Raw genomic sequence first — 14,318 nt, 5'->3', positions numbered from 1 at the left:
TGTTATTATATTTTTCAACGTTTAGGTTTTATCAATTGAGATGTTTAGGTTATTTAGATTTTTAACGAACAAACATAAACGAACACGAGCATGTTGATTTTTTTAAATGTACAAACATGAACACAAATATTTGTCTAATGAAAAAAGAGGCGTTGATGTAGTTGACGATGGTGGGTAGTATTGGAAGTTAACCGACGATGGAGATGATAGACCAGCAACGAAGAAAATGTAAAGCAGATAAAATAAATTAGGGTTTGATAATGAAAGTGTTTGTCAATAGATGAGATCTTATAACCTATTTGAGAGCTATTAGAGTTTTGTAAGACACATAACCCGTGAAAATATTCATTGATAATTAAGGTGTTATTTCACAAATAAATGAGATGTTATAACCCGTTTAAAGGTTATCCGGGTTTGATGAGACCCATGACCCGTGAAAATTATTGTTTGCTTATGAAATAATTTTACAAATAAATGAGATGTTATAACCCATTAAAAGACTATCCGAGTTTGGTGAAACCCATACCCGTGATTTCCGGTCAAATGCATGAGAAGCCTCCATTTATAAGCAATCTGGTGGCTTTAGAGAATGGGGGGAACAACCTGAGAGCGACACATAGGATTTTATGGTAGGCAATTATAAAGAAAGTTAGATTGAATTTTAATAACTTTAAATTTTAACTATCGATCAAGATTAATTCAAACTTAAAATTGTTTATAGACAGTCTGAACCTTAGAATATTTTCCTTCAATAATCACATACATATTTTCACGCCATCACACTATTTATAGTGTTATTGAATTTCAATAATTCCAACTTTCAAAAGTTGATTGAGATTAATTCAAACTCGAAAAATGTTTACAAACAACCGAATGTAATTTCATGTTATCACAAAGCAAACGGGGTTACTTTTCAGTTGGTATGACCATATAGGATCGCTGAAGAAAAATATGTTTAAAGTTAAAATTGTCTATAAACATTTTCATAATTGGAATCAATCTCAACCAATATGTAAAAATTGATATTATTAAATTAAAATTCAATAAACCATGAATGAGAAGACTATATATATATATATACACACCCACTCTACATAGAAAGTAATAAGATTGGATAATTAACCATGACTCCCCAAATGAACTCCACCTCTCACCCTCTTCATCTCTACCATCCCAAAACATCAACAATAATCATCAATAGACTATACATGTTCTTCCACTCCATAGCTATAACCCTCATCATATACTATAGACTTACAAATATTCTCACAATATTCAACTCCCATTCAAAAAACCAACCATTTATTCCCCACATCTTAATCTTCATCTCAGAACTCACTCTTACCTTCATTTGGCTCCTAAGCCAAGCTTTCCTATGGCGACCAATAACCCGAACCGTCTTCCCAGAGCGATTACCAGACGACAAACACCTCCCACCCATCGACGTGTTTATATGCACAGCTGATCCAATAGCAGAACCACCACTTGGGGTCATGAACACGGTTATATCCGCCTTGGCTTTGGATTATCCACCCGATAAGCTTTCGGTTTATCTTTCGGATGATGGGGGTTGTCCGGTAACGTTGGAAGCCGTGCATGAAGCTTTTAAGTTTGCTAAGATATGGGTTCCGTTTTGTAAGAAGTATGGTGTGGTTACTATTTGCCCAAAGGCTTATTTGCATGGACAAGAGTGTGATGATCATGATCAAGTTGTGGTGGATAGTGATGAGTTTGAAGCTGAAAAATATAAGATTAAGGTGATTTGTGTGTTTTTCTTTCTTTATTTTAATATCAATACGTCGTCGTCTAGTGGTAGAAGGCTTGAGTTTTTTAATGGAGACTCAAGTTCGATCTTCACCTGTATCACGTTGGGTGGATATTGACAATGAATAATTTGGACTAAGCTAGTCTTGCGAAGTTGTTTGTTCAGATCCCGAACTCACTCGGGTTTTCATCCCACCGTGTGTTACGCTAGAGAGTTTTGCACTTGTGGTGGCACAATTACTACTATCAAGTGGTAGCTGTCGGTAATGTTCCCCGAGGGAACGTCCAAGCCGAACTCTGAAGCCAACGTGATTGCCTGAGCCCAATTATAATAATATAAAAGTGAGACAACGAGCCTTTCCAAATTAAAGAGTGCGATGGTCTAAACATTAAAATGTCTTCATTTACAAAAAAAAAAACACTACTTATTATTATTTTTGGAAAGTAGTTTTTATCGTTATTGTTATTTGTAGCAAATAATATCTATAGACTATGATTATTACTTTAAACACATTGTTTAAACACCTATTGTTTATAGAACTATTGTAGATGACAAAGAGAAATGTAATTTTTCTAAAATTGAATACAAAACATTGTTTTAAAGTATAAACCATAGTTTTTCGTTTTCTTCTTTTTTTCTATTTAAATTAATGTATAAACAAAATTTAGGGTTCATTAGGTTTTTTCTCTTTCATTTCGTAAGTTTGGTTGTGTTTGTAACGGCTGTCAAGGAGGCACTGAGAATTGTTTTGAGCTTCACTTTTTTCATTACTTCAATGGCGCTCAAAGGGGCAATTGCCTACGTCCTCTTTCTTCTCCCACTAATACTGACGTTTGACATCTGGTGATTCTTACGTGGACAATAGTGACGTCCCGTTGGAGCTTCATAACACATAGTCTTAGAGCACTCCTAGCATTTTGTTACTTAACCGAAAAGTATAATATCGTTACTTTAAACGAGTTTGACAATTATTTAATACGTGTTAGAAAATAAACACATCATTAAATTATAAAGAAGTCAAGTCTAAATACTAACAGGACCATTCTTGTAACTCAGTACACATCAATGTAGAATATTCTAGTGATATTTATTTTTAAAGTCTTCGGTCTTCAAAGGAGGACTTCAATTTTACTTTCTCTTTCGTTTAGGGAAAAGACAAATATGTTGCTTTTAAATTTCATTATAGTTCTATATATCATACTAATTATTATTTTATAAATTCTATTATTTTAGTTGGATTTAGTAAGTATGTCAAGGAAAATAAACATTTTCTATAATATTATTAACTCAAATGAAATCTAGCGCGGGGGGTGGGGATGGGGGGTTAAAAACATTTACGTGGACGGATATTTTATATTTGTTACTCGTCATTTATAAGGTTTGCAGTGGTATACTCGCTTATGTTATTATATAGTTAAAAAAATGTACTTGTTGTTAACCTCATTACCTGAAAGTCTGAAACCCGGTCTTAAAATCACGTAAATAACAGGTTTGAAATATTAAATGTTAAACTGTGTTTCTAATAATTAACTTTAACAATTTCGCACAATATATTTATTGTATTTAAAGATTATATGATATATTAGTGTATTTAAATATGATTTTGATGATGGTTAACCGGTTCGGATAATCAAGCGAGTGTCACTTAACATGATACTCGTCCACAACCCATGGTTTTTTATTTGCTAATCTCGTATAAAATCCTATACATGGTATCTCGGTCCAAATATTTAAGTTTCGAGTTTTCCAATTAAGTTTGGCTTCTTTTGTCATCCCTATGGTATAATAACTTATTGGTGTGTGTCACTTTCGTTTTATAGTGTTTTAATGCTTGTATCAAAATATCTTAACCGTGTAGAGTTTCGTTATTGGTTTTAGACTTTTAGTCCACATATTAAATGGTCTAATATTAAATGAAAATGACAAACATATTTGTTTTGATGTATGTATGGCGTAGAACGAATACGAATCGTTTGCTCAAAAAGTGACCAACATTTCAGAAAGCGAACGTTGCATACCAAACAAAGACCATTCTACTGTCATAGAGGTACGTCAACTTTTATTTTTATTATTATTATTATAAATTAGTCTGAAAAAGTAAATATCTATACTATATATATTACCCCAAACAATGGCAAATTAAGACACTCATTTTTAAGTAATTTACAACACTTAAAGCATGAATTACATGTGTAATTAAGGGTAAACTTGTTTTTTAAACACAATTCACTCAATTTACAAGTTTGCCCCCTCATCTTTAACCATATCATGTTTTTAGTTTCAACTTTAAACAAACTTCTCACCCACGATTTTTAAACGACAATAAGTTTTTCATACGTTAATATTTTTGTAAAATTATTGCACCATAAAAACGAGTATTTTATTCTTTTTAATTTGTATATAATATTACTATAATTTTTTCAATTGAAAAAAATTAATATGTTACGTATGGGTGTTCAATGCCGGTTTTAATTGTTTTAAACGAAAACTAAACCATTAAAGATTGAAACCAAACTGTTATTAACGGTCTGGTTCTGATTTGGTTTAAGAGTTTAAGCTTTGATAATAAAATTTGCTTAAAATGATTATTAATATAACTGTATCATTAATTCCAATTAAATCAAAATATGATACTTGAAAGGATAAAGGAAGTAAAAAGACGACTGAAGTAAACAACCTAGCCGTGAAACCAAGCCGATGACCAGTTTAAACGGTTTCAAGGTTTTAAACCGAACCATGAACACTCATAATTGTTACGTGATTAATAGAGTCTGAGTTCAAAGACCCGCTGCACCGCGCGGGACTCGTCTAGTGTTTTATGATATGATATGATTTATTATTTTATGATAGGCCAGTTAGATTTTAATAATTCTATATTTTTACAGTTGACCAATAATAATCCTATTTTAGAAAATAGCTATCACCGATTCCAACTTTCACACTAATTGTTTTTATTGAACCTCCGCTAAAAAAAAACTTAACACCATTAAGTTTTTTTCCCAAATTACAAACTAATGTTTTATGGCTTTTGATCGAAATGAAGATACGAGTCGATTGATTTAAAACTTTTCTCGAAACGGTAGTCCAAACAACTTGATTTTGTTAATTGGAAGTTTAAACTCCCTAATTGAAGCATCGTTTCGTCATTTGAACAACCATTTCGAGGTAAATTTTACATTAATCGACTCGTATCCTCAATTTGGTAAAAAAAAAACCCTAAAAACATAAGCTTGAAATTTAGAAAAAAATTGACGCTGTTATTATTATTATTTTTTGTTATAACGGAGGTCCAACGAAAACAATTAATATAAAAGTTGGGACCGTCAACAATAATTTTTGTAGAGTGAGATTATTACAGATCAACTGTTAAAATGTGGATAATTTATCTCCCTCTTATTTTCATTATTTAGGTTTTGAGACGAATTATATCCATTTATTGATCACACAACTTTTTGTAGCATTAAGAGAAATGACTATCATAATGATTTACAGGTGATGGTTGATGAAAGCACACACAACCAAAGGAAGATGCCTCTTCTTGTCTATGTTTCTCGTGAAAAAAGACCTTCTCATCCACATAACTTTAAGGCTGGAGCCCTCAATGTCCTTGTATATATATCTTTCTCTACACGCGCACACATATACACACACATATATAGACGAATTTTTGGATTTGCAAGTGGTTTAGAGATTCGAGAATTATATATATGCTAACTGAAAGTTAATTTGTACAAATAGACCGTTCGCTACACCTATGAACGGACTTAAGTGAAATCTAGCAATAGTTTTTTTGAGTTAGCCGGTGTTACAACTTTCAAGCGAACTTGGATAAGGACAAACGTGGAGTTCACTCCTTTGGGCGACAAGCTCAAGCTAATAGTAACTCTCGTAACTCTAAACGGAATCTCTACATAGAAAATACGTTAGATGAAGTTTGCTCGTTTGATAAGCAAACTCTATCCAAGTTCGACTTCCACACCCGAGAACTCAAAAAGACATGGTTAGTTTATCTTGAGGGTATATAGCAAATTGTCTATTTGTACAACCGCATTTAAAATAACTAGAAATAATCTCTAAACCACTTACAAATCCAAAAGGTTCATTTGTTTATATAAAGTTATAAACACATTTGAAACTAAAGCTAACTTGATGAAGATAAACTTGCAGCTCAGAGTGTCAATCTTGATAAGCAATTCACCATATATACTAGGCTTGGATTGTGATATGTATTGCAACGACAAAAACTCAGCGCGTCAAGCTATGTGTTACCATCTTGACCCAAACTTATCTTCGTCTCTAGCTTTTGTCCAATTCCCACAAACGTTTCATAACACCAGTAAATATGATATCTACGATAGTCAGTTGAGATCCACCTTTAAGGTAAACGAATTGTTGTCATAGCGTGCTAGACATGTTTGGGATTGCCTATGAAAACCGATAATGGATTTATTTGACATGCAAAAATTAAAAATGTTTATTGGTTATATAAGCAATCCCAAACCCCTAAATCCATTGCGTTTGCAATGCCAAAAAAAATATGTTTATTGGTTATATAACTAACTAACTAAACTTATTGGACATTGAACCAGACGCTATGGATCGGTATGGATGGGATTAAGGGACCGTGTTTGTCTGGAACCTGTTATTACTTAAAAAGAGAAGCATTATATGAGCTACCCTCAACTCAAGAAGGTTTGTACTAATTATATGTTTAAAATCATGTGATAAAGATTGATTTTTTCTTCTTGATCGAAATCGACCAAAATCATTGAAAAATGGAGACTCCATTGCCCTAAATACGTAACCTACAAACGCGTGTTGTTAAATACAACGGAAACGACTTAAAACACCCTCTAACGCACCTATTCGTTGCCAAGTTAGATTTCCATTCGTACTTTAAAAACACTTATTTTATCTCCGATCATACAAACACACTCACAAATCTTTAGATTTCCACACCATCAATATTTTTTTACATTGATTTTGAATATTCAAATTGGTTTATGTCAAATCAACCACGACCAATATTTTTATTCGTGTCAAACACTATACACCAAACCCAGATGCACCAACACCTGACGTGGAATTATACATTAATTGGATACCCGTGTAATTTTATATATTTTTTAAACCAAGATTCTGCATTATATAATCTTTAATTTACCAAAAACGCTAAATATAAAAAAACACGTGTAATACGCAATTCACATACTAATTTTTACAAATTAAATAATTATATAAAAAAATAAAATAATGTAAAGGCCCTTCGTATAGCCCCGACACACCAGCTAGTGACACCTAATAGGCGGTGCATTGACAATGGTCTAAAAAGTGTCCTAGGATTCTAGGAATACATAAATGTAGAACGTTTAACTTATGAGTTTCAAATAATTATAGTAAAACCTTACCTGTTGATCCCTTATATTATTGTAAATCAAAATGCATGATTTGTAAGTTGTTCCTTCTTAGATTTGTAACATTAGTTATTCCTGGTTGATGTGTAGCATTACTCCTTTTCTCTGATTTTTGTAGATATCAACTTAAAGGAAGCAAAGCAAAGTTTTGGCTCTTCCAACGAGTTCATTCGATCGCTTTATAAGAAACACAATGCAAAACTGGATCGTGAGAACTATTTGTTAGATGAATCGTTACAAGAAGCAAAGCATTTAGCCTCTTGTGAATATGAGAATGATACAAAATGGGGCATTGAGGCAAGTGTTTTCTTATCCGAATGTTTTTTTTAACAATAGCAATGTTTGTGGCTTAGTTTAATATGAACTGGCCGGAAATTGCGTAAGTCATTGTGTTAAGTTAAATGAACGAACACAAATTAATACGTCATTCATGAATTTTGGTACTAGATGGATAATATACAAATATTAAATACTAAGTGTTTTTTTTAAGGTTGAACAAATTTATAAGCAAATAAATATCATTGTATTTCAAAATTGGTTCTCTCTTTTTTTTTATATGTATAATACTATTCTTAGAATCTTTTTATAAATTTTTTTTTATGTATGTTCATTCATTTATATATCTTTATCAATGAAATGAATGGACAAAACAAGCAATTTTTTTAAAGGGCAGTGTTATTCCGTTTGTTTGGTTAAACTTAAATGAATGAATATAAACAAACCGTTCATTTAAGTAATCTTGTTGGTTCCTTTTCTTTGTTTTTTTTTTTGTTTTTTTTTTCGATTAAACTTAACCAAATGAACACGAACAACCCCTAATCAGCATCCTTATTCATGAAATATTACAGGTTGGTTTTAGATACTTCTCCGTGACTGAAGACTTCTTCACAAGCATCCTTATGCACTGCAAACATAGGTTCTCAATTTACCATATGCCGTCACGACCATCTTTTATGGGATCTTGCACGACAAACTTTAACGATCTTTTGACTCAAGGCACACGATGGTCCGCCGGTTTGATAGAAGTTGGTCTATCAAGATTCTCTCCCATTATTTATGGGCCATCAAGAATGTCTATTCTTCAAAGCTTTTGTTATGCATGGCTGGCTTTATTTCCACTCGCATGCATATCTTTGTGGATTCTAGCCACCATTCCATTACTATCCTTGCTCAATCACATAACTATATATCCAAAGGTTTGATTGTTACTTGTTCGATTTCTATAATATTATCGTTACTTATGCAGGTTACAGACCCAATAGATTAAATCCATCGTAAACATAGTTTGTAACCTGCATAATATTTTAATTAAAAAAAAAACAAAAACAAACCTAAAGTAAATCAATCCAAACTAAACGGAAATAAATGTTCATTTTCAGTTCGGTTTTAAACCAAAACCAAATTGGTAATTCAATTTTCGCTTTCACAAAATCTGATATCAGTTAAATTAAATCTAATAAGACGGGTAACATATACCTATGATTTAAGTTTTGTCATTTAGCCCAATTCAGTTACAAATAATAGTAAAAAGAGTATACATAAAAATATTTATTAAAAAAACCAAAAGTGAACAAAATGGTTTATTCAATCGAAAACATAAAACGAACCGGATTCAAATTTGGTTAATTCAATCGGTTTAAACCTTACCGAATTTGGTTCGATTTTCGCCTTTTCAAGTTACAACCAAATAAAATCCCAAACCAAATCGAATAAACCGAAAAAATGAATACCCCTATGTTATGTTTCACAAGATAATATTGTTCGTTAATTACGCAGGTTACGGATCCTTTCTTCCTTGTGTTTCTATATGTGTTTGTATTATCAAATTTACAACACATGAGAGAGATTCACTCAACAGGAGCTTTAGTACTCCAAACATGGACACATGATCAAAGAGTATGGATGATAAAGGCAATCACAAGTCATTTATATGGAACCGCTCATGCAATTATGGAAAAAATTGGAGTAAAAGAAGCAAATTTTTTACCAACAAATAAAGTTGACAATGAAGATGAAGTAAAACTACATCAAATGGGTATATACAATTTCCAAACTTCAAGTGTGTTTCTTGTCCCCCTTTGTTCTTTGGTCACCCTCAATCTTCTAGCATTTGTAGTTGGGGTTATTCGGATAACGTTTCATAAAGAGTATGTTGGTGTGATGTTCATACAAACGTTCATCACGTTTTACATCGCGTTGATGGGTTATCCGGTGCTTGAAGGTATGATGTTGAGGAAGGATAAAGGAAGGATTGCACCTATAGTAAGTTGCTACTCGGTTATATTTTCGGCTTTTGTTTTGTCTTTTGGAAAACTCCTTGTTACATATTAGATATTAGTTTGAGAAAAATAAGCATATATATATGTTTATGAAGTTCATAAGATACTGATCATTATGTAATTCATTGGTATTTATTTGTGCCTATTGCATGTATTAATTGATATTGTATCTTGGCTGTGGAGTGTGAACTCATGGGTAGAAGTTAGAACCATTCTCTGAAAGTGTAAGTACCTGGACTGGCCCAAGCCCAGGCCCAATAGTTAAAACCGGACCATTGTAGTATTGTACACGTCCACAAGTTACAAACATTTTATAGTCACTTTTAGTAATAAGTAGTATTATATATACATGTTCGATGGACGGATTATTTAATGTCATAATGGCTTGATTGTTTTTTTTTGTGCGTTTTAAATCAAGTCTTTACAACAAACCAAACTTATTCAATAATTAATTCATGTTTAACAAAAGTAATATTTTATTAGTTTCAGTATTACCATTACTATATAATCATCTTAATTGTTAAAATCATCTTCATTTCATTGTTTTAAAAATCTTCTTACCTTCTTTTTTTAATTTATAAGACAGAAAAAAAAACCGAGTGATACGGTTTAGGTGACGATCGAACATGGATAATTAAATGAATGGGGTTTTCTTGTTTATGTTTGTTATAAAAATGAGTGCGTTTGCGCTCTTTTATATTTTCTTGTTAATAATGCAAACAAACGGTTCATGGACGTAAATAACAAACATAACTAAACATAGACGCATCAACATAACTAAGTTAAAAGCAATTATTAGTAAATGTGAAAAACAATGCCCTGGACCTAAAAGTTTATTGACATTAGACTAAGTTGTGATGTGCCTAAAAAAGATTAAATGAATATGTTCACGAACAAACTTAAACAAGCACAAACTAGTGAACATATATAAATGAATGTAACGAGCAAACATAAATGAACTTAAATGAACGAACATTAGCAAACATAAACACACAAACGGGACATGTGTTCAATCGTTTAACTAAATGAACATAAGCTTGTGTGTATGTACGTTCGTTTATTAAATAAGCGTACTTCTCACCGAATGGTTCACCGAATATTCAGTTTGTTTACACGCCTATATGCATATAATGATATAAATCAATTTTTTTGAAGATTATATTTTCTAAACACAAGTTACATTTTATGTAAATAAATAAATGAAGATATAGAGTAAAACACTTTGGTTAAAGTGATGTGATTAACATAGATTTGTATAGGGTAAATTGGTCTGGTTAAAAAGGAAAGAAATGATTAGAGAGAAGGGCATATTCAGAAGAGTCAAAATGGTTAGTGTGTGAGTTTTCCAGGAAAGGAAAGAATGTGAGTTGAAAGACTTGAAGCTCTGCATCCCAAAACTGTTTAAGGTAATTAAAGCTCATCATCATCTTTTAACACCCAGCCACCAGCACATTGTTGGGAAGCATGCAAAATATTATGTCTTCAGGTTGCAAATCATTCAAAGTCATTCACTCACTTTTTCAAGAGAATTGATATGTGCTTTTATTTGTTTTGACAAAGAATCATTTTCAAATTTTGATGGTCACATTCAAAGACTAATTTCATGCTCAAACTATAAAAATATCCAATAAAAAAAAGTGTCAGTGGATGCATGGTTTTATTTGTTTTAAAAGACACATTTTAATGGTTTATAAAGTCTCTGAATTGCGAGTAAGTTTTAAATGCTGGTCGATTTAGATTCTACATCTTAATCAGTCAAACTTGTTAATGACTCAGTCCAATATTGGCAAACATTCCCTTTTACACACTCAAAACTCAAAAGAAAAAAGAACTATTAAGAAGTGATTTTTCGTATGATGTTTTAAATGCTTGTTTTCAAAAACATTGATATGGTTATTTTTTTTTATTTTTTTTAAATAACTAATTTTAGTTTGCACTGAAATGAAAGGTGTCATTAATTTATTTTTATTTTTATTTTTGAAACATAAGATTATAGTAAACTTATTGCTTTTGGCAATATTTTCTAGCTAGTATTATTGTGTTGAATATATGAGTATTAAATTCCGACAATTATCAATCCTTTCCTTGTCGATCATAAATTCATATTGCCATTTTCTTTCTAGTTTTCATCTCCACCTAAAGGTGGCATGGAGTAATGGCTTTTCATTATTTTGGTAACTAAAAATTTATAATATTTTGTTTTTTTACATTTATTGCAACTAGAAACATATAAATTTGTTTTACACTATCTATTTAGTTGAATCTAATTAATTACTAGTTTTCTGGTTTATTGACAAAGATAAAACCTTAAATATAACCAAAGGGTTAAGACTTGCATTGGAAAGTCTTGGGTTTAAATCTCTTGAATTTTTTTTTTGAATGAAGAGTCTCTATTATTTAGAAGACCTAAACTCGATATCTCCTAATCAACCTCTTGGTGATTTTAAAAGCTTTCTTGGTGATTTTAAAACCTTTGTATTTGCCAATGAACCACCAACTCATCGATTTCAAGTTTCCCGGATGATATAAATTCATTGTATAAATTTTAATCAATCTTATTTGAATGAAATTAGTTAAATATCATTCTGTGTAGTCTACAAGCTAGGTGCAATTGAAAATCTTATTGACCAAAAACAAATGTCATCGACGGCATATAACAATCGTTAGTAAATAGATAAATAAATTGATTTGCTTATGAATATAAATTTTTAACGGCGTGAACATGCAATTAATCAATAGATTATATGCTAAACGGTTGAATAAATTGAGTTGGGCCTAGTTTTGTTAAAGTTTCTTTGAGATTTCTCATTAAACTTATACGTTTTACAATATACAAATCGATGAGAGTCTAAGAAAAAAATAAATCTTAAGAACATGTTACCAGAAAACTTACAAGACCTACTATTACATTACTACTCAACAAGATTAAATCAAGAAATTAAGGTTATGATCGAAACAGTAAAAATAAGCAATTTGAATATTAAGCCTTAATCATGATCACAATCAATACCCAAATGTCAAAGACAATATTACAAGTTGTAGTGAGAACTCCAAATAACAAAACATATTCTAGATTAAGCAACAAAACACTGATTATATAGCTAGTGACCAAATTCTAGATTAAACAAGATCATATGAACTTTGAGGATTTAAAGTTGTTCAACATAAATTAATGTAACCTAAGAGCACCCAAGTCGAAGTTCCAAATCCAAATCATCAAACTTAGTCTCCACAAGCATCCCAATGTCCAACTTCTTGACATTAATCATGCCCTCCTTTCCATGAGAAGAATCTTCCATTAGATCGGGTTTTCGAGTTCTTGCTTCGGGTTTCGAAAGACATAAAACATGTGGAAGACAACATGAATATGTGAAGGGTTGGAACATTGTTGGAAATGATGAAGTGTTTGAAGATAAACATGTTGTGAAATTAGGTTTAGGGTTTTGATCAAGAAATTGAGATTGTGGATGAAAAAGAGAGATATCTTTGAGGATTTATTTGTCTAAGCTTAGCTTTTTCTCTTCTATGAACATTCATGTGACCACCAAGTGCTTGAGCAGATCTAAACTCTCTCTTACAAAAACTACAAGTGTAAGACTTTGGAGGCCATGAAAACTCACCAAAACTTTCTTTATTTGTTGGTTTTAGTACATTGTTGTAGTCTTTCAGCCTGTTACTTTTAGTACTCAAACTTGCATATTCCTCCATTTTAGCTCTTTGGGAAGAAGAAAACAGTAAGAAAATAATATTGGAAAAGTGAGATGAGGGTGATGAATTATGATGAAGGATATGGAAGTTTAAATGGAAGGGAGGAAGAGGTAAAGATATTTAGTTCCCTAAAGTTGGTGACTACTTGCTATAAATAGAAATTCTTGTCCTGACTAAGGTACCTTTTGCTCATATCTACCACAGATCTATCCAGATGGTGTTTCAGTCCTCTCCTTAAAAAAACTTATTTCTATTCCCTATGCAATTTTTTCATTACTTGTGTATATTGCTGTAGGTTCCCTGGACGGATCACACGAGATATCCCGATATACACAGGTGCGGAATCCCTGTGTAGATCGTTACGGACGTAGAATATTAGCTCACGAACACACGTACACACAATACGAACAACCACACGTTATATTGATAACTCAAACCGAGATGCTTACAGACTCACGTCAATAGACTCACACGTAACTGAACTCGATCAACCAAAGCACAAACTGACCAACTGATTCACCTTAAACCGTAAACAGTTAACTACTTAAATACACGACAACTTCGCCTCAGGCGAAGTTGTCAATAACTTCGCTCGTTGAACAAGTTCGCCTAGGCGAACTTGTCAACAACTTCGCTTGGTTAACAAGTTCGCCTAAGCGAACTTGTCAACAACTTCGCTTCTAAACAAACAATTACATAAACAATATTACAGACTCGATTACAGACTTTATACATATGAACTACTGACATCTATGCACTAACAATTGCTATTAAATTAAATATTAGTTCTATGGAAATCAAAAGTTCAAAACATATGTCTTGGTAATATGAGCACTATATTTATTTACTCTTAGAATAACCTTTCTAAGATTATTTTTGTGTGTGATTGACATATTTGTAAAGTTTTACTTTGTTCCGTTAGTTTGGGTGATGGTTTAAGTCTTGTGGACACGTGGTTTGCATCTTTATTCTTTTGAATGACGATGAAGACTAGCTAAACCTATAGAAAGCTCTTTGGAGGGTTCGATGTCGTGAGGCCACATCTACTTAGTGGTGTTTCACCTAGATTTTTCTTGTGTTAAGTGATCTAAGAATTAGTCGAATGACCGAGGAAAACGAGACAGAAATGGCCACACCGTAAAAATGAAATAA

The 14,318-nt window shown here is 31.9% G+C and overlaps 1 protein-coding gene across 1 annotated transcript; it reads left to right on the top strand.

Moving 5' to 3' along the window:
- The first annotated feature begins 1,111 nt into the window (after window positions 1-1,111).
- Window positions 1,112-9,665, top strand: LOC143541928 (quillaic acid 3-O-glycosyltransferase CSL1-like). Its single transcript, XM_077034613.1, has 8 exons — window positions 1,112-1,757; window positions 3,723-3,812; window positions 5,258-5,374; window positions 5,933-6,145; window positions 6,355-6,457; window positions 7,298-7,476; window positions 8,028-8,375; window positions 8,956-9,665. Exons 1-8 carry the CDS (start codon window positions 1,125-1,127, stop codon window positions 9,508-9,510), a joined length of 2,238 nt encoding a protein of 745 aa, XP_076890728.1. The 5' UTR covers window positions 1,112-1,124; the 3' UTR covers window positions 9,511-9,665.
- Window positions 9,666-14,318: the final 4,653 nt, after the last annotated feature.

The sequence above is a fragment of the Bidens hawaiensis genome, unplaced genomic scaffold (genome assembly GCF_021521415.1).
Source record: "Bidens hawaiensis isolate Kalapana, Puna unplaced genomic scaffold, B.hawaiensis_p1.1 tig00012724_1, whole genome shotgun sequence".
NCBI classification, from domain to species: Eukaryota; Viridiplantae; Streptophyta; class Magnoliopsida; order Asterales; family Asteraceae; genus Bidens; species Bidens hawaiensis.
The sequence above is the reverse complement of the archived record's forward strand: the minus strand, read 5'-3'. Positions and strand labels throughout refer to the sequence as shown.

Excerpts from the sequence above, each read along its gene's own strand:
- LOC143541928 (XM_077034613.1), top strand. The coding sequence starts at position 1,125 with ATGACTCCCCAAATGAACTCCACCTCTCACCCTCTTCATCTCTACCAT. Across the intron at positions 3,813-5,257 it reads ACCATTCTACTGTCATAGAG|GTGATGGTTGATGAAAGCAC; the intron begins GTACGTCAACTT and ends AATGATTTACAG. Across the intron at positions 7,477-8,027 it reads ATACAAAATGGGGCATTGAG|GTTGGTTTTAGATACTTCTC; the intron begins GCAAGTGTTTTC and ends GAAATATTACAG.